This window comes from Cydia pomonella, chromosome 15 (assembly GCF_033807575.1).
Source record: "Cydia pomonella isolate Wapato2018A chromosome 15, ilCydPomo1, whole genome shotgun sequence".
Classification (NCBI taxonomy): domain Eukaryota; kingdom Metazoa; phylum Arthropoda; class Insecta; order Lepidoptera; family Tortricidae; genus Cydia; species Cydia pomonella.
Window position 1 is genome coordinate 21,421,900 of NC_084717.1, and position 26,857 is coordinate 21,448,756.

Here is a 26,857-nt window from a genome sequence, read left to right on the forward strand (position 1 = left end):
CCACTTAACCGATTTTAATCATCGAGGTGTCAAATAATAGCTTATATTATGGAGATTATTTCCTTTTCTACAAACATTTACGTGAAACCTATAGGAAAGAAAATAATCACAAAAAACAGTTTTTTTATAAAATTATTTTTTTTTATTTTGTAAAAATGTCCGTAAATATTAGCATTTCGCAAATTTTGTTTAATATAAAACATATTGCTTCATTATCAAGGAATATAATGAGCCTTAAAACATACAGATCGAGTAATAAACAATGAAGCTACACTCATTTATTTGCGCATGGGTAACGATAACTGGCTTTTACCGGTCGAAACTGTGGTGACTGTCACGATACGTATTGAATGGAATTTATAGAGTATCGGTTTTAATTACTGAAATTATAATTAAAATTATAAAAACCAGTCACAATAATGTTACCTTACTTCGACGTTTAGTCTCTTTTTTCGTCTTAATCATAGGTAGGTACATATTTCTTTTTACTTAAAAAAATTATACAGGGTGAACTTTTAACCACCAGTCATACTCTGCGCAGCGACTTTATAGGTCATACTTAACAACTTTTACTATGGGACCAATTCCGAAATCGCGAAAAAAATTTTGACTGTCCCATATAAAGGTGCGACCAACTTTACCAGACCAACACTTTTCCAAACTGAGCTACAGCTGTCCGATGAAGTTAAGTACTTAGGACTAACTCTCGACAATAAACTCAATTGGAACAACCACATCAACAAACGGATAGACAAGGCGGGAGTTGTCTTCTGGCAGTGCAGAAGGATGATTGGTAAGAGGTGGGGACTCAACCCGAAAATTACCCTCTGGCTCTATAAGACGATAATCCGCCCCTTACTCTGTTACGGTGCTCTGGTTTGGTGGCCAAGAACAAACCTAGGCAACGTACGAGACAAACTACAAAGACTTCAAAGGCTCGCATGCGCGGCCACCACTGGCTGCACGAGGTCTACCCCGACTGCAGCCATGGAGGTCATGCTAAACCTTCCACCGCTGCACCTACACATACAGCAAGAGGCCAGTCTCTCAGCGGTAAGGTTGCGAACCCTCAAGATATGGTCTAACATCACAGGAGCTCTTCACACAAAATGCCTGGAAAAGGTGTATGACGAATTTCCAGTGCTTAGGTCAGGCACGGACCGGATTCACAAACAAGCTATCTTCGATAAAAGGTACAAAATACAGTTATATGAGGACGACAATCATGAAGGACTCAATCCCCGGGAGCTGAGAATCTTCACTGATGGGTCCAAAACAGACAGCGGATCGGGCTCTGGAACCTTCTCAGAAGACCTGAACATGTCGATCACCACTCCGCTAGGAGCCCATAACTCGGTATTCCAAGCTGAGTGCATGGGCATCATAAACGCGGCGGCTGCCATCACTGCAAGGAAGGTAGTAGCATCCTCCATCCGCATACTCTCCGACAGTAGAGCAGTCTTAATGGCTATAAATAGCCATATAGTTACATCCAAACTTATACACGAATGCCACGAACGACTAATGGAGGTATGTCATAATAACAAGATCACCCTACAATGGATCAAGGGACACAGTGGATCCCGAGGTAACGATGCTGCGGACGAGCTTGCCAGGCAAGGATCGAATGCGGGGGCGATTGGTCCGGAACCGATTCTTCCGATACCATTTAGCAAGGTACGCTCAATGCTGCTGGCACGTACAGGGAAACTACACACAGAACACTGGCTGAACCAGACTGGATGCAGACAGGCAAAAGAAGCCATGCCTGGCATCAACGGAAAACTCACAAGGGCGCTCCTGCAACTAGGGAAGGTCCGACTGAGTATGGTAACCAGTGTCATAACAGGTCATGGACTATTTAACAAACATCTTTTCACAACAGGTGTCACAGACAGTCCCCTGTGCCGAGGTTGCATGGAGACAGAAGAAACAGCCTCTCACGTGGTGCTGGAATGCAGCGGAGTGACTCCATACAGGGCTAAACATCTCGGATCTCCGAGAGACCTCCCCGAGGTCCTACTCAACATCAAAGGTTTGATAGGATTCCTCGAGGAGCTGGGCTGGCAGGACTAGCCCACCCCCAACATATCACGCAAAATAGGCGCAAGTCGTCGAGTTGCGGAAAAATCGCCCGAATACAATACAATACAAGGTGCGACCAGACCGCAGCTTAAAAAACGGTCACGATACGGAATCGCAGTGACGCGTCGTATGCGTACCGTTTTTGACGCATGCTCCCCACACCGCTGTTTAAAAAACGGTGACGGTACGGAATCGCAGTGACGTGCTTCACGCGAATCTTTTTTGTTCGCAAAACAGTTGCGTCTTTTACGTCACCGGTACGGTGTCTGCCATAAGATCTCCGTGTGATATTTTTTGCGATTTTTACGTAGTTCAATTTACGGTGCGTCAGCTTATTTTAAGCAGCGGTGTGGCGAGCATGCGTCATGGACCCGGGTACGTCCTTAAACTACGTCCAAAAGAGAGGTATGGGCATTGTGAATGTCATCTCGCTTTGTGTGGTAGGGCACAGCCAGTGGGTGTCATTCCAGATCCAAATTTTCTTGCGTGATTCGGCATTGGTCCCATAATAAAAGTTGTTCAGTATGACCTGTAAAGTCACTGCCCAGAGTATGGCTGGTGGTTAAAATTTCATCTTATACCTATATTCGACACAAGTAGTAAGTACTTACAGACCAACTATGATACACATTTTGCCTACAACAGTGATACATAGTGAATAAATTAATACCTGATTTAAAAAATAAAACAAAAATAACAAATAGCATGTTATTTAATTCAGTAATCACTAATCAGTCTTAAACAATGAACATCATACTTTTAGATTAGACAACAAAATGTATATTTATACTGTGTTTCGACTTGAAAGATTTTACTGCTTTAAAACATAAGACAAACCTACCAACCAAATGTATAAAAAAAAATGTTTTTTGTGATTATTATTTTCCTATAGGTTTCACGTAAATGTTTGTAAAAAGGAAATAATCTCCATAATATAAGCTATTAGTTGACACCTCGATGAATACAATCGGTTAAGTGGTTTTCGAGATACACCGCCAAAAAGAATAGGTTCGGACGCCATCTTTGTGACGTCATTACTATCCCCTCCCACCATTTTTCCGCTTTACTACCGCATGTACGGTGATCAGGAGAAACGCCCGAACACATTGATACCGGTTGTGGGTAAGGCCGAGCTGAGTCAATTAAATCTGGCCTCGGAGCGGCTTGGGGACTACTAATAGTAAAAGTTGTTCAGTATGACCTATAAAGTCGCTGCGCAGAGTATGACTGGAGGTTAAAAGTTCACCCTGTATAAAATTTTTAAGTAAAAAGAAATATGTACCTACCTATGATTAAGACGAAAAAAGAGACTAAACGTCGAAGTAAGGTAACATTATTGTGTCTGGTTTTTATAATTGTCATTATAATTTCAGTAATTAAAACCGATACTCTATAAATTCCATTCAATACGTATCGTAACAGTCACCACAGCTTCGACCGGTAAAAGCCAGTTATCGTTACCCATGCGCAAATAAATGAGTGTAGCTTCATTGTTTATTACTCGATCTGTATGTTTTAAGGCTCATTTTATTCCTTGATAATGAAGCAATATGTTTTATATTAAACAAAATTTGCGAAATGCTAATATTTACGGAGATTTTTACAAAATAAAAAAAATTTTTTTTATAAAAAAACTGTTTTTTGTGATTATTTTTTTTCCTATAGGTTTCACGTAAATGTTTGTAGAAAAGGAAATAATCTCCATAATATAAGCTATTATTTGACACCTCGATGATTAAAATCGGTTAAGTGGTTTTCGAGATACACCGCCAAAAAGAATAGGTCCGGCCGCCATCTTTGTGACGTCATTACTATCCCCTCCACCATTTTTCCGCTTTACTACCGCATGTACGGTGATCAGGAGAACTGTCCGAAAACATTGATACCGGTTGTGGGTAAGGCCGAGCCGAGTCAATTAAATCGTGTTTCTAGAGGGCTTTTGAGATTTGGCGACCGTACTAAATGGCTCATTTTGCCATCGTTACATTTGTGGACGAGGCCGATGCACCAGGAATAATTGCATCAAACTGGGTAATAAATGAAAATTTATGTTCGTACCCTAATGTACGTACAGAAGAATTAAAAGACAAATTGTTAAAAAGGAAAGCTGAACCCGAGGATAAATGGCCGCAGTATAAAATAAAAATTCTAAAATACTACGGTATGAAATTTTCATATATTTTTAGGGTTCCGGACCTACCTGAAAAGGAAATAAAACCGGCCAAGAGCATGTCAGGCCATGCTCAGAGTAGGGTTCCGTAGTTACTCTTCCATCACAATAAGCTAAACTGGAGCTTAAAGTATGGTAGATTGTTAACCAAGGGATGAACTGTGGGTGTACGTCTTTTTACTATGAAGGGGAAACTTTTTGCGATAACTCAAAAACAGCTAAACTGATCATATCCGCTATAGTTTTCATTTAATGTCTTTCTTAAGCTCTACTTCCAAGATTTTTTTCATATTTTTTGGACTAATGGTTCAAAAGTTAGAGGGGGGGGACACATTTTTTTTCTTTCGGAGCAATTATCTCCGAATATATTCACTTTATCAAGAAATGTTTGTTGAAGACCCATATTAGTTTTGAAAGACCTTTCCAACGATATCCCACACTGTAGGGTTGAAGCAAAAAAAAAATTTCACCCCCACTTTACGTGTAGAGGAGGTACCCTACACGTAAAATTTTTAGATTTTATTGTATGACTTTGTCGGAGTTATTAATTTATATATCCATGCCAAATTTCAGCTTTCTAGCACTAACGACCATGGAGCAAAGCCTCGGACATACAGACAGACAGACGGACGGACATGGCGAAACTATAAGGGTTCCGTTTTTTGCCATTTGGCTACGGAACCCTAAAAACAATACCATCTCGTATATATATTTTCGTAATTTTCCTGAATCCATTTTTACTTTCAGAAAATTATAGCGAAGCCCGTCTCCATTTGAAAAAAGCAGAAGAAACTTCCAATTTGGATTCTGATGAGGAAGTAAGAAAAAGAAAAAGGAGACTAAAAAAAATATCCCTGCCAGAAGACTCTAACTCAGAAGATGAATACCCCATTATGAAGATGTCAAAAACCCAGCAAATATTAAAAAAAAAAAGAAAATGATTTAGTTAAATATCCAACTCCTCCTAAACCTAAAATAAGTGCCATGTTAGTAGCAGACACAAATAAAAATGCCAGTAATTCCTCTAAAGAGATGAATTGTCAACACAACCCAGCTGTAGAAGGCCATCTGTGTTCTAGTGGAGTTGAAGACCACGCATATGGTAATTGGTTTATTGTATATTGACCATGTCTATTTTAAGGATCCCGAGGAGGTTACGTAGAAATAAAATTTGAAACTGATTTTTTTAACCGAAGTCCGTTTTTCTGTCTCTTTTTTGGTTATTAATCGTGTTGGGTGAATAAAAATAGCTTTGGTAGCTACTTTTAAGGGAGTCACCCTAAATCTCTACATTCTCTACCCACCGTGTGTGACAGCTTATCTGATACGCATTTTTAGCAGATTTAGAAATAATTTGTAGAAACTAAATTTTTTGTTATATATTGTTTTAACGTTTGACTTTTATGTGTTTGTTGCAGACATTGTGCCTGAAGAATTTAACAACTGTGCAGAAGTTAACAACCATGGGGCAATAGATGGAAACTCTATCATTGTATGTAGTCCCACTCATACTCTAGCCTGCACAAATAATTTCTCGAACGGTATCTCTGGTATGTGTTTTTTTCGTCATTGTTTTTAGATTAGATGTAGATAGAATATTTCTTCACATCACCTATTCAGAAATAGTTATTTGTGCAATAGGAGAGCAAAGTTAGTAATTGCAACGAGTGCCGATTCTATAATATAATCACGAGCGTAGCGAGCTATGATCATTCAGAATCGTGAGCATGGCAACGAACTAAAATCGGCATGAGTAGCAAAAACTTTGCTCTTGGTTTGTGAAATGTGGTGATATGAATATGTGCTGTGAAAATATCTAGGGCTACATTATTTAATTTTTACCTTTGCGGCCATTGTGATTTGTGGTATGATGACGATGACGACGAAAGATGATGGACACGGATCTCTTTTACCCACTAGACGCGGAGCATGCGACACTATTTGAGGTCACCACACACGGGCGCTCCCATATACTAATTTGTGACCTTATTAATAACAAATATCATTTTCATGTTGTTGTAGCATAAATTAGAACAGGAATCAATTCAATTGTGCGGCTCACGGCGCAGTATTTTATAAGCAAAAGAGCTCCTATATTTGTGGTGACCTCGCGGTCTTAGCTTCTAATCTGAGCTCCATATGCTTCATATAGCGGTGTTTGGATCTAGTCTGTGATGATGGATGACTGTCGAATGGCGGATGACGAATGTCTGAAGACGGACGTCAAATAACGGATGTTGAATGACAGATGTCAGGTGGATGGTGGATGTATTGATTGTCTTAGTGGTCTTTTATTTTCCTCAAAGGTGGCGTAAAAAGTATAGGCATGTGTTACATATGGTACCTAGCAATAGTTATTTATTATACAAGGGGGCAAAGTTGTTGTTTAACTTCTCGTGCTTATATTGAGACCCGAGGCAGCGAAATATTCCGAAATTGAGCCACGAGCGTAGCGAGTGGTTCAAAAAGTGGAATCTTGAGCGTGCGAGGGCCTCAAAGCACGAGAGGTTGAACAAACTTTGCCGCCGAGTGCAATACAACATTTTTCACCACAACAATGCGAGGAAAATACAAGCTGTTAAATAATGCAAATGTAATCAAAATTATTGCTATTCAATATTTATCATTCAAAATTATCGCAGAAAATGAATAATATTGTTGTTGTTAGAATTTGTATCAAGTTACATTCCCCCCATGTGGATAAAACGTAACTTTCCACACACTTATTAAAGGATATTAAGAGCGCCTTTCCGAGGTGGAGTGGAGAAAAAGTATTTTCATCGTGCATTCTATTTTAGAATCCCGAGCGTAGCGAGCTTTACTTTGTCAAGGATTATTATGTACGCTTTCTCCATAAATGTAATTTAGCTCCCTTGTGACACCATCTAACTACATATTATTGTTGTAGGCTGCTCCGTAAGCAAACAATTTGGCATGCAGCAGGCTCATTTAATCCAGGTCGTGACTGACTTGGCCAAACAAATGTCTGAATTGAATAGAAAAGTTGACATACTTTTAGGGACACATACAGCAGATAGCTTTAATGCATATACACAAGATAATTTAGAAATTTCTGAATTATTAGCTACTCTTCCAGTAAAGGATGATGCGAGTTTTTGTCATTTCAATGACCAGTTACAAATAGTCCGGAACAAACAGGCAATTGTGAGTATACAGTATACACTTGTCTACTTATGTCCGACACTTATGTATTGTTTTTTATCTTGTAATTTTGTAACTTTTATTTAATAGGTATCATTTTTGGCTGGTATTGGCGGTAGAAACATTCGAAGTCTAACCACTAATATGTTGAAAAGAATACTACAAGACGAAGTTGCCGAGCTATATTCCTTAACTGGAAAACAAATGAAGAACTCCAATAAAAAACCATTTTTAAAGACAGAAACCTGTAAAATAATCTTTCGTAAGTATATTTTGTGACCAAATTTCCTAACATTAAAGTATCTCAACACCGACTTTGACATTAACGGCCTCATATCATAATAATTATATTAAAAAAGTATTATTTATACCTTTCCCATACGCCTGCTTAAAATTTCGTAAGCACAAGTAAATTCAAATCGTTTTTTATTCAGAAATCTGCAAGAAAGTTTACGAAGATGCGACAGAAGAAAACCTGAAAGAAATAATTAGCGACTGGCTGAATCAGGCTAAAGTTAGGACAACAAGAAGGTAAGAATTACTGTAAGGATTAATGCTTTGAAAATCCCTAGTTTCTAAGGTCGGTGTCGATAGAAAAGTAAATTATGGCAAACAAACCCATTTACCTTCATTGCATCGCAATTTTCTGAAATAACTGCCCACGTTTGACTGTTATTTTTCTGATCCTAAAAAAATAAGTATTAAGTAGGTAACCTTAATGCGTCTATGATATATACCTCAAGTCGATTGGTATGTGGTAAAAACGGCATGTCATTATAATATTATTTATTTGTTTCAGGGCAGAAAGACTAAACAGACAAGCATAACCCTTATAAAGGCAGAGGCGATATTTTAAACATAGCTAATATGAGAAAATGGAAGAATCCTTCAGCATTTTCAATTGAGAAAACCATTATTATATAGTTGATATATATTGCTTTCGTACCTTATACTTACTTTTTTCATCAGTATTTAATTTTGGTGTTAAGAAATCCACGGCAATAAGTGGTCAATTTATGCACTACGCCTGTTAAGGAAGGTGAGTTATCATATCACTGTTTTAATAGAGAATATATGTCAAATCAAGTGTACTAATAGGTAGAGTGCATATATTTACCACGTGTTTTTTTTAATTATTTAGGTTTTTTTACTGTAGATGTATTCCCCAGTGTATAACTGGGGTCTTATTAAGGGATAAATAACGAGTCTGTGCATTAAGTAACAATACTGTATGTTGGTACTCTTTATATATTATTATTGCATACTGACACCAGTCAGTTTAACCAATAGTGCTTTAATAGTTATTTACGATACAAGTGCAAAAAATAGGAAATTCGCAACGAGTGGTGATAAATTAAAATACGACCGAAGGGAGTGTTTGAAATCGACACTAGATGCGAATTACTGATTCGCACGTGTATCCGACCCATATGTACTGTATATGGGTCTTTAAAGTTTCGACATATGCACAGAAAGTGCTCATTCCCGCACGCGTGCGGGAAAGTAGCACCATATGTACTGTAAAATAATATGTTGTGTTCCATACCTAATAAATACTGTAATAAAATCTTACACAATTACCCATGAATAATTTGTTTTATTTAGTTAGTTTAAGGCTTCGTCACACTCCAGCGCGATGCCGGCGGGGCGTCGGCGCGGGCGCGACACCGACAGTCCGACACACCGTTGTGCCTCGTGTCACGACGTGAGGCTAACATTCGGACCTCGGCGACGCGCCTCGCTCACGCCTCGCCAGCATCGCACTCGATTGTGACGAAAAATCCTTTAGTTAAACAAACACTATGCAAAGCTGAGATGTTACTATTGCATATAGTTTATGAAAACAAACATCATTCAAATTTGACATGTTAGCCTTGCATATAAATTGTCGAAACAAAAAAGACGTAAATCTGACATGTCAGTATTGCGTATAATTTGTTAGAACAAACATCATGCGAGGTTGATAATATCAGTATTGCATATAGTTTGTTAAAACAAAAAATATGTAAGGTTTACAATGTCAATATTGCATATAAATTGTCGAAACAAACACGATGCAAATCGAACATGTCATTATTGCACATAGTTTGCAAAACAAACTTCTTGCAAGTTTGTTGTTGGGAAACTAGGAGGTTTGATCCAGGCTTGCGTCAAGTGTACATACTTGTCATCGCAAACTTGTCACAACCCTTCACTTGTGATACGTCAAACTTGTTGCAAGGCGGGTCCAAGTCTAAAATGCTATCTGGGATGGCTCCTCTACATGATGGCCCAGCGTAGGCCAGTCCTAGGGACGCATTTATGCGTTAGAGGGAGCAAGTGATATTGCTATCTCATTTCACCGCATAGCTGCGTCCCTTGGACTGGCCTACGCTGGGCCATCGTGTAGAGGAGCCCTTACGTGGCAAACGAGAGGGCTCCATCCTGTGCACGTGCCCCAACCACCGTAAGCGTCTCTGTTTCAAGACTGCTGTGATACTGGGTAAACGTGCGATGCTAAGTACCTTCTTATTTTGCTCCTATCTTATACCTAATAATAATAAATCGAAAAGAGGAAAACAAAGGGGCATAGCTATGGTTAATATACATGAAATTGTTTAAAAATATTATTCATAATGTCAATATTGAGGGAGGAAAATGGGGGAAGTGGTCGTCCACTATTCTCTAAAATATTTTGAATGTTTCAACCATAAACCTAGGTAGCAAGTTAGCAACTTCTGCTAACAATCTCTGCACTACAATGTAGAATTTAAAATTGGGGGTAAAGTGTCTTTCTGATTGGTCACAAAAGGAGCATTATTTATGAAGTATAGAAATAAAAAATATTTCTTTTTTAATTTTTTATTTACTACCTTGAAAGTACAGGCCTTGCTTAAATAAACATAACAAACTATTATTTTATACCAATTATTGGGTTTTTGGTTCAGATAAAAAGCAGTCAAACACATCTAACCCAGTAAATAAATAATATAAAATCCAATCATAAATAATAACAAATGTGTTGTTTTCAACAGTAAATATTAGTATGGACTACACAATGTACTAAATCATAATCATAATCATTCCTTATTGCAACCATGGTACAGTATAGATGTTATACATGATATACAATGTCTCACATGGACCCTGCAAGGGCACAGCATATAATATCTTATTATTCATAATCATAACTCATAACATATTATATTATTATTAACAATGAAGCAATTCTTATATTACACATGAGATCACTAATAAATGTCAAAATAAATTATCAAAGAATGAGTCATCAAAGAAAAAAATTTAACAGAAAACTCATCTAAGATAAGTAAATTTTCTCGCACTTATTTAATGGATAAGACCTGTAGGGCTAAGATGGTCGACTCTTTATCATTTGTCACCATGTCTGTCACGTTCTAACAAATATGTAAGCGCGAAAGTGACAGGCATAGTGACAAGTGATAAAAATGGAGCCATGATGCCACCGCTGATAAGACTAATGATTGTAGTTTAACTTTCTCTGTAGGGCTAAGGTCAACTCTTTATCATTTGTCACCACGCCTGTCACATTCTAACAAGTATGTATGTAAGTGCGAAAGTGATGGGCATAGTGACAAGTGATAAAAATAGAACCATAGTGGCACCGCTGATTTGTTCTTATTTTACTACAGGTTTTTATACTAAGTCAGTGGCAAACAAGCATACGGCCCGCCTGATGATAAGCAGTCTCCGTAGCCTATGTACGCCTGAAACTCCAGAGGAGTAGGAGAAGGAGGTAACTACAGAAACAAATTTGAAATGTTTAATTATCAGTATTAACATACTAGAAACTTAATTATGAAGTAGCTGTATTGTTAGAATGTTTTTTGAAGAACTATTAATTTCATACCTTTTTGTTTTAAAATGTTTTTTCAGTTCTGGAGCCGTTTACTGAAACGGCTTTCAAAGGAAAAAATAACTCACTGTATATTTATGTGTTATATATTTTTGTGAATATTGAACATTAAAATATTTTACTGGTAACAACTGAGAATAATCATTCCCACTAGGACCCACCAAAGTAAGTTAATGGTACTACAGATCATTATTAGAAGAAAGATGAGAAAACCCATTCTTTAGCTAGTCTATCTATAACTTAGAATATTGACCCGTTTGGGCCGCTCATCTGATTTGGAGTTTATTCAGTAAAATATTATTTTGCCTAATATTTAAACATTATAACTTACTATATTGATCACTTTCGTATATACTATAAGGGTATTGAGTTATTATGAAACAATTTGTAACTCATAAGCAGACAAGTTAGTGTACAATATTATGTATGTACCTACAACTAATCAGATAGTGGAAAGAAGCAATTTTGTGTCATACAAGGCAACATTGTTTTTAGTTTGTTACTAACTGATGGGTAAGTGCCTATATTTAAATGGGTCATCACAAGACAGTGTACGGATTTTCTGAATTAAAATAATTTTAGATAGTCTTACATATAGCAAACCTGTAATTGAGGTAACACAAACAAAAGAGGCACTATCACTTTATCTTAAATCACCACAAATAAAATTATTATCTTGACAGTCCACGTGTACCTAAATGAGTAACTAGCTGGAACCAGGCGGCGCGAACAACCACGACGTCTACACTTCCAAAAGTTTGTCGTGACACTCTTGCGACCCCAGGCTGCCTTCCTCTAGGATTCTAAGTCTGCTAGTCCATTGATACTTAGCACGAACGAATCATCTTTTAGCTTGAACAGGGGATGAATCTGCTTCGGAGAACCTTTGTTTCGTGAGGGCACGATATATAGATTTATGTTTTCCATTTACCTAGTTAATGACGATTTCGCCAGGAACTGTTCTCATAGGGGATAAAGTTGTCCCGTAGTTGCTTTTAGTAAAGTGATCGCTGGTTTTTATTAACAAATAGCCACAATGGATGGAGTGCCGGGTGTTGACTGTTGACTAAAGAATGGTTTCAAGACTAATTCTTCATTAGCTGCACACTTCCACGTTAGTTTACTGCAGTATAAGCTAACAGTATTACATTTTAAATATTATCATCGAGCAAAATAACAAAAACAAACATTCTTGACCCGACTTCGCCATTTTTAAGACAGGTTTTCATAATTTGACGTATCACATTATCTGTCAAAATTGACAAGTATGCTCCACGACCAATCACGTCTATGAGCTTTCGAGAAGTCACTTAGATCTTGCTTAGATCTCTAAACCATCTCTTATTGATGTCTTATTGAAATAAGACCGGAATCAAAGTTAACGTCAATTTTGACATATCGTTTAGTTATCGATCTTTTCAATCTCTTTCCAAGAACTAACGCATCTCTAAATCATTGTTCGAATCGGGCCCCAAATCAGGGTTTATGGCTTAACGTTTTGGCGTTATTAATACGTGGTACAGTCAGCATCAAATAGACACTGACGCCCAAAGTGGCCAAATATTTAATAACACACAAACGTGTGTGTTACTTAATTAGGCTGTATTCCGATGTACTTGGATACTTAATTCATATACAATGTGTTTGTCTACGTATAGTGGAGCCGTTAACCACGTATAGTATGATGAATTTTATCGACAAATCACCCCCCACACCTATGTTTTTTCTAAACAATTTTAAAACTGCACCGTTTCAAAGTTTTATGGTGCCATACACTACTGCACTTGGTTAATGTACCATTGTCTGCCCATTTACCTATCGCATGTCTAAAAATAATAATCATTCGATAGCTTATGAATTAGGGCATACATTTGAAGCATAAATGTCATAAAGAATTTTCCACAATTACTTGATAGTTAATAACAAAAAAAAATCATATTCAAAAATTTACTTTTTTTTTACATTTTATCTTTTTTTTCGAAAACGACCTGTACTTTTTTATTGTTAAATGATAGAACAGGATATCAGCTAAAAGTTGACCTCAAAATGATAGCCCTAGTTAAAACATTACACAAGTTACACGAGGCCAAACAAGACCTTCTGTAATGAGCGTCAACTTAGTTCCAAAGAATAATTTCCCGCCGCCCGATTATCATTTAGAACTATAAGCAACTTATTTCGACGCACATTACAGAACGTCTTGTTAGGACTCGTGTAACTTGTGAAATGTTTGAACTAGGGCTATCATTTTGATGTCAACTTTTGGCTGATAACTTGTTCTATCATTTAACAATAAAAAAGTACAGGTCAACGACCTCGTTTTCGAAAAAAAAGATAAAATGTAAATAAAAGCAAATTTTTGAAGACGATTTTTATTTTTGTTATTAATTATCGAGTAATTGTGGAAAATTCTTTATGACATTTATGCTTCAAATTTATGCCCCAGTTCATAAGCTATCGAATGATGATTACTTTTTAGATGTGCGATAGGTAAATGGGCAGATAATAGTACAGTCAGCGTCAAATACTTCGTAGCAACCAAAGTAGCCAAATAGTTCGGTACACCATATATTTAGTATGGTGTACCGAACTATTTGGCCACTTTGACTGCTACAGAGTATTTGACGCTGACTGTACATTAAACAAGTGCAGTAGCGTATGGCACCATAAAACTTTGAAAGGGTGCAGTTTTAAAATGGTTGAGAAAAAACATACGTGTGGGGGTGATTTGTCGATAAAATATTCATCGTACTATACGTGGTTAACGGCTCCACTATACGTGGACAAACACATTGTATGTATGATAGTATGTATTCATAATTCCCCTTCGATCCTGAAGTACGAGTATAACATAAATATCTAACTAATATTTTTATATATCACAAAGCTATTTGATCATTGAAAATCTTTGTTTAAAATAAAAGCCAAGTGGTTATTTTTTGCACTTTTTTCCTCTTCGTCCGCTGGTCACCTTTCGAGCCACCTACTGGTACTCGTAATATCATGTAACTTGACGTGTAAAGGTTAAATAAGCTACATTTGTATGCGTTACCTTTATGTCCTACCTACATAGTGAACTGTACTAATTCGTTGTCCACAACTCTGCTAGCGACATCAATATAAATCCCGTGTAAGGTCCTACGTTGAGAGAGAGCTATTTGATATTACACCGCGCCTCTTTACAAATATTGATTGGCTATTATTATTTCACTAACAACACGGCATGACCATTACCCACGGACATACCTGATAAAGTATAAAGGATGTCTGTTGAAGGGTCAGATCTACTCGCGGTCTCGGCTCGCGGCCGGCCGCATGTGTCTGCGCTATTCCTGGACATCAAAGGCTCGCCGCAGACTCCTGCCCCTAAATATACGTAGTTAATAATCCAATAATGTTCAAAAACCACCGAGACCGATCGCTATCTTGGATGTCATCTGTCGCGCCACCAAATTAAAGTTGAATCAAGTCGTTTCTCACTTGTCTTTTTTGTAATTTCCTGCTCGTTTACGTCGGCGCGGAGGTCGGCGCGATACTTGACATCAATCACGCCTTCATTTGCTCCCGCGCCGATTCGACATTTGCCATTAAAAGATACCTAACATTACCGCGGCGCTATCTTTGGAGTCACTATAATAATAGCTATTTAGGATACTTTTTCTCCCGGTTTTATTTTTTATATTATACTAGCTGTGCCCGCGGCTCCATCCGCGTGGTATTCGGTCTGTCAGTAACCGGCTCATTCACCGCTAATTTCTCTGCCTCTCCCCTGGAGGTGGAACTTGAAGTAAAGTTGACAGATGGATACGCTAGAGGACTGTAGTCTAGATAAAATATTTTACAATTAGGTACCACTTAATAAAACTACACTCCAAAATCAATTGTTATTTTTTTCAAATTCGTCCTTATTCAAATTTTTAACGTGATTTAAACGACATAAAGTAGTAGATGTATATCGGACAATACAGTTCCACTTTTGTATTTTTTTTACGTCCTTGACTGCTCCTATCCAAATCATGTCCATGGAAAATATCATCCAAATCGGTGCTCCGGACCAATCAGTCTAAGCATGAAAACGTAAGAAATATACCCATAGAAATCCATACTTCCGAACACTATCGAATTTAGGTGTAAAACCTATTAGTTAGAAGTAGGATTAGAAGAAATGAGAATAGGTATCAAAAACTTGAGGCCGAGTATTTACATTTTGTTTACAGTTATGTTTATGTATGCACAACTAAATGTATACATATAATTATATCTACAGTTACATACTAATAAGTAGGTATGTAATAGTATATTTACATAACATTGACATTTTACAATATTTATTTGTACACCACATTGCGAGTCTCCCCGGCGGGCATCAGCACGAATAGCTCCGTGCAGCTGGTAACGCGCGAGAAGTAGAGCTGCCCGTGCGAGAAGCAGCCCGTGCGCAGGTCCACGCCAGCGGCGCGCAGCGTCTGCTTCTGCGACTTGTTGATGTTCATGGCGAAGCAGACGCTCACGGAGAACTGTAGACGCTTGAAGTGGAACGGGAAACTGCTCAGGATGAGGGGGATGCGCGGGATGAACACGACTTCTGCGGCGCCGCACCCCGTCAGGATCTGCACCTCAATGAGGTTTCGCTGTAGCTGCACTACTTTTAGCTGGGTTCCGTTGCATAACTTCGGAGGCGACAAATTCTGAAAAAGCATGATTGGAACTCCAACTTTCAGGGTTAATGCGTGTGCTGGGAGTCCTGAAGCACTCAATGAGCTAAGGAACTAAGGAACTCTACCGGGTATGTTGTGACATTGCCTTCATCCAAGACAGTGTTAATGGAATTATATACTGCATGTTCACCTTCGATTTCCGCCTGCTCATTTTTCTGCGTGAGCATCGACCGTTCCTCTATGGGCGTGAGTATGGATCTCTCACAAACCCAAGAATGGCTCAGGTCTCCGTACACGCTACGAATGAGGTTTTTAATGGATGGAACGATCCTGCATAACGTCTCTGGTAGTTGTGGCTACGCCTAAAATCACGATCGTCGCTATAGTTTCGTAACCTCAATGCTTTGCGAGACTTTCGTGAAAGGTTCGCTTTTTTTCGGGAAGGAATTTTCAGTGTTTAGTTCTTATGGCATTTTAACGCGTATAAAATGCGAGTCTCAATTCGTTTGACATTTACACCGCAAACTTCAGAGAATTTTTTTTTTCATAGTACCCACCTTCGTAGCCATTATTAATTGCTTAAAAGAGGCGATATGTATGAATATGGATACGATAAAATTACGATTAGGTATAATTCATGACGGAGAAAATATTTTTTTAAATAATTATGCAGTTATACGCGTGTTGGTCTGTGTGTTGATTTTGCCACTACTTAACTATGTAAGTAAACTCATTTTTAACCGACTTCAAGATTTCAAGAGGAGGAGAATCGAGGGAACTCTTTAAATATGAAAGTCATACATATAATGATTTTTGTATTTTCTTTAACAAATCTAGCATTTACATTTAAAAAAGTGACATTTGATGAAGTGGAACTGCTGATGATGATCAGAATGGAACTCTTCAACGATACACAGCACACGTTTGGCGATGTGTCCTCTTCGCTGTGTTTGTTAAGTAAATTAGATTTTCAAGACAAATTCTTGTCAAGTTCGAGTTCTGACGATGGGGTCCATGAGGAATCGAGGGAACTCTTCAAATGTGAAAGGCATACATATAGTGATTTTTGTATTTTCATCAACAAATCAAGTATTAACATTTGTAGAAGTGACATTTGATGAAGTGGAACTGTTCATGATGAACAGAATGGAACTTTTCAACGATGCATAGTTCACGTTTGGCAATTTGTTCTCTGTGCATGTTTGTCAAGCAGTTAGGTTTTCAAGACACATTTTTATATTTCTATCCTATTTAGTTTTTTTAATAATTATCTGCTGCTTTATTTCATGCATGGTGTGAAATAATTTATCTTAAATACAGTCGAATACCCTATTGCGGGTATCTTACCAGTCAACCATAGGGCAAATCTGAAATGTGTCAAGTTGGGTGCAGTGACAAAAAAAACATGTTACCTTCTTTTCTACATAATTAGGCGTAGGACGATGTCTTTTTAATTTAATTGTATGAAATCAAAAATCAACAATAATCATTCTTTCACCGGTCTACCTCATTGAAGTCGGTTTTTTTTTTCTTAAAAATTATTAGTTTACTTGATTATAGAATTTTTACTCAGTTTCCCAAAAGATGGCACTGTGCAATGTATAGCAATTAATTTACTGTCGTTTAATTTCGTTGTATTATTACATCAGCACAATTGAAATTGAATTGATATCCGTACCCCCCTCTTCTAACTTTAGAGTTAATTTGGCAAAATTTTTCCTCGGTTGCTTAATTTCAGCACCATGTCTGTTAGTTTAGCAGGGTACTCGATACTCGTAGCACATATTTGTTGTAAAAGTTTGCACCTCCTTCCTAAGTAGCGCCATAAGATTCAGGTGCAAACTTAACTTAATCGAGTGTAGTGGCTACCCCCCTTCTAGGGGTTGAATTTTTATAGCCTATAACTTGGCCGGGCATTTTCTCGACAGATTAGTAAAGTTTTCATCAAAATCCGTTCAGCCGTTTTCACGTGATGCGAGGTCAAATAAACAGACAAACAGACAAAAATTCTAAAAACTGTTGGAACGTGTTCTGTTAACGATTCTTAGTATCCCCAGCCTACTTTTTTTCGAATATCTTCCATGTACAGACTTTCGACCCCCTACAGCTTTATTATATGTATAGATATCGCGCTCCGCTCCGCTATCCATTTATCTCTGATATGATATATTTTCACTTTTCTTGTCAAAAATATACGTATATCGAAGGTAACCAGCGGCGCCAAACCATAGCTTGCCACTTGCGGTTCATGTTGCTCAAAAACATAGTATAAGTTATTTAAGATAATATTAAAATCTAGAGACAGGTGATATATACTGCGGATGACGTTTACAATTTAATGAAATAGCCAACACTAGTCCGATATGACGTCGCAATTCTTGGCTTAGGCGTTTATAATTAAGAATTACAGTAATTAAGAAGATTATAGAGACATATGAATAGGTGAGAATATACTATTATTTTTTTTTTATAAATTTGACGTTTGATATTTAATAAAATAGTTGATTGTGATTGTTTTGAGATTTCTGCCTGTACTTGTAGTGTAAAACGATTAAACGATATAACTTACAAAATTTCTAGTTCTAGATCAACGGGAAGTACCCTATGAATTTTGATTCCCTTGAGAGTGTCGAAATATACGTTTCATGTGACATAAACGGCCAAATCTTTTTTGTTACCTTAATTTTAAAAGTTTTTTTTTCACAGCTTCAAGGGATTGTAGATCTGAAAAAACGGAACCCTTATAGGATCACTTTGTTGTCCGTCCGTCCGTCCATCTGTCTGTGTGTCAAGACCCTTTTTCTCAGGAACGTGTGGAGGTATCAAGCTGGAATTTATATTTAATACTCAGGTCCCTTGGAGCTGTGAAAAAATCATACTTCTAAGCCAACGCAATCAAAAGATACAGCCGTTAATGCCGCAAATTTTCGACACTTGCAAGGGAATCAAAATCTACAGGGTACTTCCCGTGAACTCGGAATCTTAAAATTTGTTACGAAGCAACTTTTTCTATTTATAGCACAGATAAAGGAAAAGTTGCGAAAACCGTAAATTTTTAGTTACATCATATAATAAAAATATTTTTCATAATTGATATGACTCGATTGTCGTGATGGGTGAACTTTTAGTCATATACCTACAGGTTTGTACGGAACCCTCGGTGCGGTTGTTTTTATTTAAGTTTTACAAATAATATTTTTAGATTTTTAGGTTTTCTCCGTGTGGTGTCCGGCTTAAGAATAGCACCAACCCTAAAAGAACGAGGGTGTCGTAAGAGGCGACTAAGTTCACGATGGAAGCCGTCATCTAACCCTTCGTCACAGGGGAGATAAGCCTCTAAGCATTGGGTTGCAACTTATCTAGGAGAAGGAAAACTCCAAAATCAAACCCGGGACGGAGTCTCCGTTAGGCGTGAGTAGGGTCCAACCCGAAATCTGCGGTAGACTCCTGCAGCCAACCTGGCTCCACACGTATTGGCTTGCCTTTCCTGTGGGTCCGGCCAGTGAGGTCGAGAGGGTGGCGCAGGTGCTGGGCATCCCTGCGTTTTCCTTAACTCCGTCCCAGACGGTGTAATGTCTCTAGACATTGCACCATAGATCGTCTGAAATAGATGCTAAGGCCAGTAGTAGGTTTTCATATCTTGTATAAATAGTTTACTTGTCGTTTTGTTGTTAACGTAGGGGAGAGCGCTGCCTCCCAACACACGCAATTCTTTGCTTACTGGGCGACTCCATCACCTAAATCATGGCCATGTGTATTTTAAGGAAGTAAAGATTTTTTTATTTGTATTTTGCATTTGTAAAAGGCTGCGCAAATGCTTGGCTTCATTAGGAGAAACTCTAATGGTATTAGATATCAAAACAAAAGACTAAAATCACTCTATATAACACCCTTGTACGCAGCCATCTAGAATCCACCTCAATCGCTTGGAGCCCCTAATGTCATGTTCACTCGCAGCGTATTGAAAGTATAGAGAGTACGTTTACTACGTTGCATTACTACTTACTATGTATGTTGCATCATACCCCTGGATTTTCACACAGATTACCTATGACTGCCGGCTTGATAGATACAAAATGCACAGCTTACGTGATCAGCGCTGAATGCTAGACTTGTGCTTCCTAGTCAACGGACAGGTAAATTGCAGCAAACTACTTGAGAAAATCTCGTTCAGCACACCCTACAACTACCCACGGAGTCCTACAGCAAACCCCGTCTCTATACCGGTTACCAGGACGAACATTGGTCTGCAGGCCCCCGTGGTACAAATATGCTCGAGTAACAACAGTTTTTCCATGCACAAATATGTATCATCTACCCACTTTCAAGTTCAAGATATAGCCAAAACGATAATAATAGACTATTAATAATGGCACAGATGTAATATAATATAAACAATATGGATGTACTTATATAAATAAAATAAATATACTTAAACTAGATTTAATTCCAAAACCGTAATGAAATGATCATAAGGAACTAAAAGGTTTAAGGCATATACATGGCATTGGTTACCCTTACTTATGAAATATATAAAAAGAAAATCTATCACGAACTGAGAAAGTTCCAAATCATTTCAGGCTTGTAAACAGTTCTGAAGTAAGAGACTGTTATTTACATATTTATGAACATAAATGATCACTTTATCCAACAATTTTCTGCTCATTTAATTACACAAATATTTGTTCTTGCCGTCCTCGCCGTAGATCTCACAGTGCCCTGGACAAGTGTACAGTAACGGAGTGAACTATTTCTTTACTCATGTTTATGATACATTGAATATATCATAAATCCTAATATATTTCATTGGTCAAATTGTACACTATGCACTAGTAAAAAAAATAAAAAGGTAAGTCTTTTTTGGCCATACTTTTTTGAGTCATAACATAAATACTATAAATACGTATAGAATCCAGAATTTGGCTTAGAACGCCCACTTATATTTAAGTGTACAAGTATATGTTATGGAGTAGTAAGTAGTAATTAATCTTTCGTATTAATACAACCTTTTTATGGGCTATTCTTAAACACTATTAGTTCTATCTAAAACCACCACTCTGTCTATCACCAGTTCTATCTTACACCAGCAAAATCGAGTGAGGTGGGCAGGAGAGCTGTCGGACCCATGTGGGCTGGACTGCGGAGTAAGGCAAGGAGAGTTGAGCTCACCTTTACTGTTCAGTTTATACATGAATGCGCTGATTGAGGAGCTCAGCAGCACTCAAGTCGGCTGTTTTGTTGACGGTGTCTGCGTCAATAACATGAGTTACGCAGATGACATGGTGCTGCTGGCCCCTCAGTCAGTGCATTGCGTCAGCTAATCCAGGTGTGTGAGGCGTACGCGACAGCGCATGGTTTGACTTACAATGTAAGTAAAACTAAGATCATGGTCTTGAAGGCGGGAAGTAAATGTCCTGTTCTTATACCACCTATCGTCCTTAAAAGTGTTGCACTAGAAAGAGTGACATACTTCAAATATTTGGGACATTTGCTGACCGACGACTTAAAGGACGATTTAGATATGGAGAGGGAGCGCAGGGCATTGTCAGTTAGAGCTAACATGCTATCCTGCAGATTTGCTCGGTGTACAGATGAAGTCAAAATCACTCTCTTTAAGACTTACTGTACATCATTGTACATGTCAAGTCCGTGGGTTAGATATACTCAGCGAGCTTACAATGCCTTGCGCATTCAATACAATAATGCTTTTAGGATGCTGTTGAGACTTCCGCGTTTCTGCAGCGCATCGTCCATGTTCGCCGAGGCGCGCACAGACGGTTTTGATGCCGTGTGGCGCAAGAAAACTGCCTCACTGCTTGACAGAGTTCGCGCGAGTAGCAACAGCATTCTAAACATAATAGCTAATAAGCTAGATTGTCCTCTGTTGTGGGCAATGGGTCAGCGGACAAAGTCGCTACTGTTTTTAAATTATTAAAAAGTTTTATTAGGTTACGGTTGCTGCTAAATAACATAACTGATAAGCCATAACTAACATATTTATGGACCATATGTTATCTTTAATAAATAAAATTTAATTTAAAAGTTTTCAGGACTATAAATATTTGGTAAATATTGTTAACGGAACCTTGAAGACTACAATAAATTCATGGTTACAAATTCATACATTAAAGAAACGAGTGCAATCGTTACGGTAATCCAATGTTAACGGCGGAGAGTCGGAGACAACCGCTCGTCATAGAAGATAATCAGTTCGAATTTGTATTCCAGACGGTAGGCTGGTTGAATGAGTTGTCGACAGTAGTATACAGTGTGGTGCTTAAGGTATGATCGTTTGCGAGTTAGCTTCGTAACTAATTATTGTAGTCTGAATTCGTTGATGTCTTTCTCTTCGTATAGGCCGCGGCCGTGTTAATCGCCACACTTGCCGTGATTGGCCGAGTTCCGAATAGTTTCACGGGTCATCAAGTTTACGATACCGTTGTTTGTGTGTGGCACGGAGTAGAGGCATAACAATAGGTACTATTCAATATACGAGTAGATCACAAGATGCGTTTTTAAACTAATTAGACTGCTAATCTTGCAGGTAAAGTTTGAATATAAATAGATTCGGAAAGATTGTGAAATTTTTTTTTTTTTTTTTTTTTTTAATTTATTGAGAAACAAACAGTCTTAAAATAAACATATGAGCAAATTAGCTAATAGCTATGGATTGATTTCGTTACAGACCTATAGTTTCCTAATTTTAAATTATTCGATGTACAATTGAAAAAATAATAATAGTGTAAACTTATAGCGTACATAACAAAAGCGTAAATTTATATATAAAAAAAAAAATATATATATATATGTAGAGAACTGAGAAAATACTTAAATCACAGGTACCTATTATCAGGTTGCTGCAACTTTTCACCGTTATTTTAGAAAAGAATATACTGCTCTTTTAAAGAGGCCTAATGAATTGCAAAACAAATCTGCGTCCATACATTTTTCATTGTACTGCCTACATGCGCGCCCAATATATGAATGCTGTGCGTATTTCGTTCTGCTGTTAGAAATGCTAAATAATGCCTTACTGCGACAACTACGTTCATTTCTACGGGGGACACGGAAACCAATTTTATGTAATAAGTCGGGGGCATCTACAATATTATTAATAATTTTGAATAAAAATACTAAATCTGTACAGGACCGTCTAAGTGAAAGTGGCTGGATATTATGATGTGTAGCCGAGGAAGTGTAATTTTCATGGTTACGACCCACTCGAAATTCCAGTGCTTTAATGAACTTTTTCTGGAGTCTTTCAATTCGAGTCTTATGGACATTAAACAAAGGATTCCAAACCACAGAAGCAAATTCCAATCTGCTGCGAACGTAACTATTATAAAGAAGTTTATAAGTGAGAGGTCTTCGAAAAGGTTTTGCCACGCGAAGAACGAAACCCAGTTGTTTATATGCCTTGTTTAAAATATGATCTATATGAGGGTTAAACGTTAGTTTTGCATCCATTAACACCCCTAGGTCACGAAATGTGTCTGTTCCTTATAAACAGGACATATAATACTTAAAGGATTTAAATATTTTAAATATACCATTAACGAAAAAATTGTTTAAGCGGCTTAAGGGGCTGGCGACGCCCTCACGATTGACGCTCAGAAATTTTAAATAGGTATATTTTACCCTATTCACCTTTTTTCTTAATAATGTAAAGAGCGGCCTGAATTCGATGTAACCTAATTAGCAACCTTCCGAAACATGAACTGGGTGATGTATGGCCAATATCACCTGGCATAAGTAGACAAAACGTGCATCGCGCCGGGCTACGACAAGGCTACGGCATAGCACAAGTGCATGTCGCGCTGCGTTGCTCCTCAGTGAACTATGAAGGTCAAATACACACATTACACATCTTTCACAATTTTGCTTTTACATATTTCGTATTTCTTGTTTAACTGATTGTTGCAGGTAATTATGACGTGATCTCACTGAAGTTCGTCGCAAAACTATGCTGTAAGGAATCTAATCTAATCTATCGACTACTATTCAGACAACAGACAGATTTGGACTTCAATCCTGGTTTTGATGTAATCTTTCACGATTGTGTCACACTTTTAATCCGCAACCACGAGAGCAATGTCGCTCTCGAAGTCTTAGGTATAAATAATTTAAAAGTTTACTTAGTCCGTCATTAAGTTCGGTTCTATTTTATAATATCCTAGTTTTCATAACAACGCGGATGAATGGAATTGTAACGTGCCATTATTCGAATTGTAAATTTAGGCACCTTTCGCTAATTTCCTTAAACGACGAAATGCACTATATAAACATAGAATATACTTGGTCTTAGCTACAGAACTTTATGGAATAACATTAAAGCAAACTCTTAAAAGTTAACTAGTTGAGGAAAACACGTAAAATATTTTGTTAAGAAGAAGTACATTTTGGCATCGATTCTCAGGCAATTTAGTCATAAGTTGCCTCGGGTACATGCTGTAACTCACCGCTCGGGGCTCGCTCTCGCGCCCTCGTCACTCACTGCACTCGCGAGCACGTGTTCGGCGCGGCGTGGGCACGGCGCTCGCGGGCGTCGCGGCGCGGTCCCGGCGCGACTGCCGCGCCGCCGCCGACTGCCGCCGACGCCCGCCGCCGCCACAGCGCACGCGCCGGCAACACGTGCCCGACACCATCCACATGGCTTATGACAGCTCCCTTACTATAACTATCACGTTTAGCTCTCCTCTCCACAACTCCAGTAGATATTTTGTTTACCCTCTGCCTATTTGTCTGGCGGTCAAAGAGCATATAATCACAACGTCTACGTTGCTGGCGGTGACAACCGTCTGTGACAGTGTCACTTTACAGTCGTTATATTCTCTTTGGTACACCGTTTGACAAATGTTATCCAAATATAATATAGTAATTTAACGTGAGTATAGGTACTCATACTCACGTTAAATTACTATCGGCGGCAAGGAATACAATACTCGCATCGGCGATATCGCGTCGCCCGATTTAACCACTTATCATCTCGGAACTTTGCAGTACATTATTTAGCTCCTGAAAAAATAAAATATGTACGCAACACAAACACAAGTAAGTATCTACTATAAAATATGTAGGTATCCCAACTAGGGAAATTTTCAATTATTCGAAAGAACGGGTCACTAATGTAGATTTGGTTCACAACTAAATAGGCATTATAAGTATGGAATATAAGTATATAGGTCACAACTAAAAGTAATTTAATATGAATAGATATTAGGTAACAGCAAATTCCAGTTCAACGTACTCTAATCTAAATGATTTATTTAGGAAGTCCACGAAACATATCAATTCATTCACAGGGAAATTAAACAAATGTCTTAGAGGCGAAATTCCGGTCCACTATTGACAATACTTCTCATCGTCTATGAAATTCCTTGGTCCACTATTGACAATACTTCTCATCGTCTACGAAATTCCTTGGTCCACTATTGAGAATACTTCTCATCGTCTACGAAATTCCTTGGTCCACTATTGACAATACTTTTCATCGTCTACGAAATACCTTGATCCACTATTGACAATACTTCTCATCGTCTACGAAATGCCACCAACTACCAGTTTCTCTCTCTCACCCACTAGTCTAGTCGACAAACTGAAAACGGTGAAAAGAGTTACTACTCCTAAAAATGTTTATATCGTGCAAGTGTTATTTTAAACGTCAGAATTCTAAGAAATATGACGTTTAAATATCACTTGCGCGTCTGTGCTATAAAAGTCTCTGCAGACTTATCTTGGTCTGACGGTAACAATACTACGTTGATGGTCCCTATCACATTTCCTTCAAGTCTCTTTTGTTTAAGCTTAATTTAAAAACGCGTTTTGCTCAAAAACATAAATATTCAAAAATGCGCGTTTTACCTAGCTAGATCGATTTTTCGCCCCCGAAAACCCGTATATACGGTATATATCAAATTTCATCGATATCATTAGAGCCGTTTCCGAGATCCCGAAATATGTAAATATATGCTCTATAATATACTCCATTTTACTATTGTACCGTAGGAAACTTTACAAAATTGCGATATTTCCACATGATAAAATTTCCGAACTTCCCTTTTTTGGATGGGACGCGAAGATTTCCAAAATAAAAGTGTCCTTAGTTTCCTGTGAATTTTTCTTGAAAATTCCGTAAACTTTGAACATTTTGTAAGCGTTCCGCAACTTGCACACGTTAACTCCATATAAAATAAACTGTCCAATGTTGGACATTGGACAGTTAGGGACCATCATTGTCCGCGAGCTAAAAACGAAAATCAATAACGATTTTTATGAAATTTCATTCATTTTACGTGAACATAAAAGTCGTTATTCCTTTTCATTTCCTGTCACAATCACACGCTATGGGAAGTTACGTACATCAGTGGGTTACGAGAGTGCTACAATGGGTCATATTTTATTTCCTTAAATTCCTACGGGAAACAGGAGGGTTAAAATATTTCTGAGATTCCCATTTCCATCCGGTTTTTTTTTGAAACACCGATTTCCTTCTTTCGATTTCATCGCCATTTATCTGATTTCACCAATGATAAGTTACAATTAAATATTTATTAGTATTGCAATACAACGATTAGTATTGCGATACAACGAGGAAATGCCGCCAGCATCCTTGGTATAATGCCTCAAGGGCCTATTTTAGATTTAAGCTAGATATAGTAATCCTCTGTATATATCCATTATGTATATTGTTATTGTAAATTTCGCGAAAGCAAGCACAGATGACTTCCATTCGATAATGCGTAACCGCGACGTATGCGCGGCACCGCGGCACGGCACCGCGGCAGCGCCGGCAGCCTTCTGAGGACGATCGCGGAGACTGGTGACGGCCCCGTGCCTCGTAGTAATATTGTTTAATTTAATTATCTCTTAATTTTAGTATTAATTTCTTATTTAATTTTATTAATACTC

The 26,857-nt window shown here is 37.9% G+C and overlaps 2 protein-coding genes across 2 annotated transcripts in view; one reads left to right on the top strand and one right to left on the bottom strand.

Annotated features, from left to right (window-relative positions):
- Positions 1–24,688, bottom strand: part of LOC133525472 (dopamine D2-like receptor) — a 402,684-nt gene extending 377,996 nt beyond the window's left edge. Inside the window, exon 1 of the mRNA XM_061861722.1 lies at positions 24,409–24,688. The gene's annotated coding sequence lies outside the window, so the exon portion shown is untranslated. The remainder of the gene's footprint in view (positions 1–24,408) is intronic.
- LOC133525476 (uncharacterized) lies at positions 4,056–9,008 on the top strand. Its single transcript, XM_061861731.1, has 7 exons — positions 4,056–4,246; positions 5,003–5,357; positions 5,674–5,805; positions 7,164–7,420; positions 7,508–7,679; positions 7,852–7,948; positions 8,217–9,008. The coding sequence occupies exons 2-7, from the start codon at positions 5,240–5,242 to the stop codon at positions 8,242–8,244; spliced, it is 804 nt and encodes a 267-aa protein (XP_061717715.1). The 5' UTR covers positions 4,056–4,246; positions 5,003–5,239; the 3' UTR covers positions 8,245–9,008.
- Positions 24,689–26,857: the final 2,169 nt, after the last annotated feature.

Excerpts from the sequence above, each read along its gene's own strand:
- LOC133525476 (XM_061861731.1), top strand. The coding sequence starts at position 5,240 with ATGTTAGTAGCAGACACAAATAAAAATGCCAGTAATTCCTCTAAAGAG. Across the intron at positions 5,806-7,163 it reads TTTCTCGAACGGTATCTCTG|GCTGCTCCGTAAGCAAACAA; the intron begins GTATGTGTTTTT and ends TTATTGTTGTAG. Across the intron at positions 7,949-8,216 it reads AAAGTTAGGACAACAAGAAG|GGCAGAAAGACTAAACAGAC; the intron begins GTAAGAATTACT and ends TATTTGTTTCAG.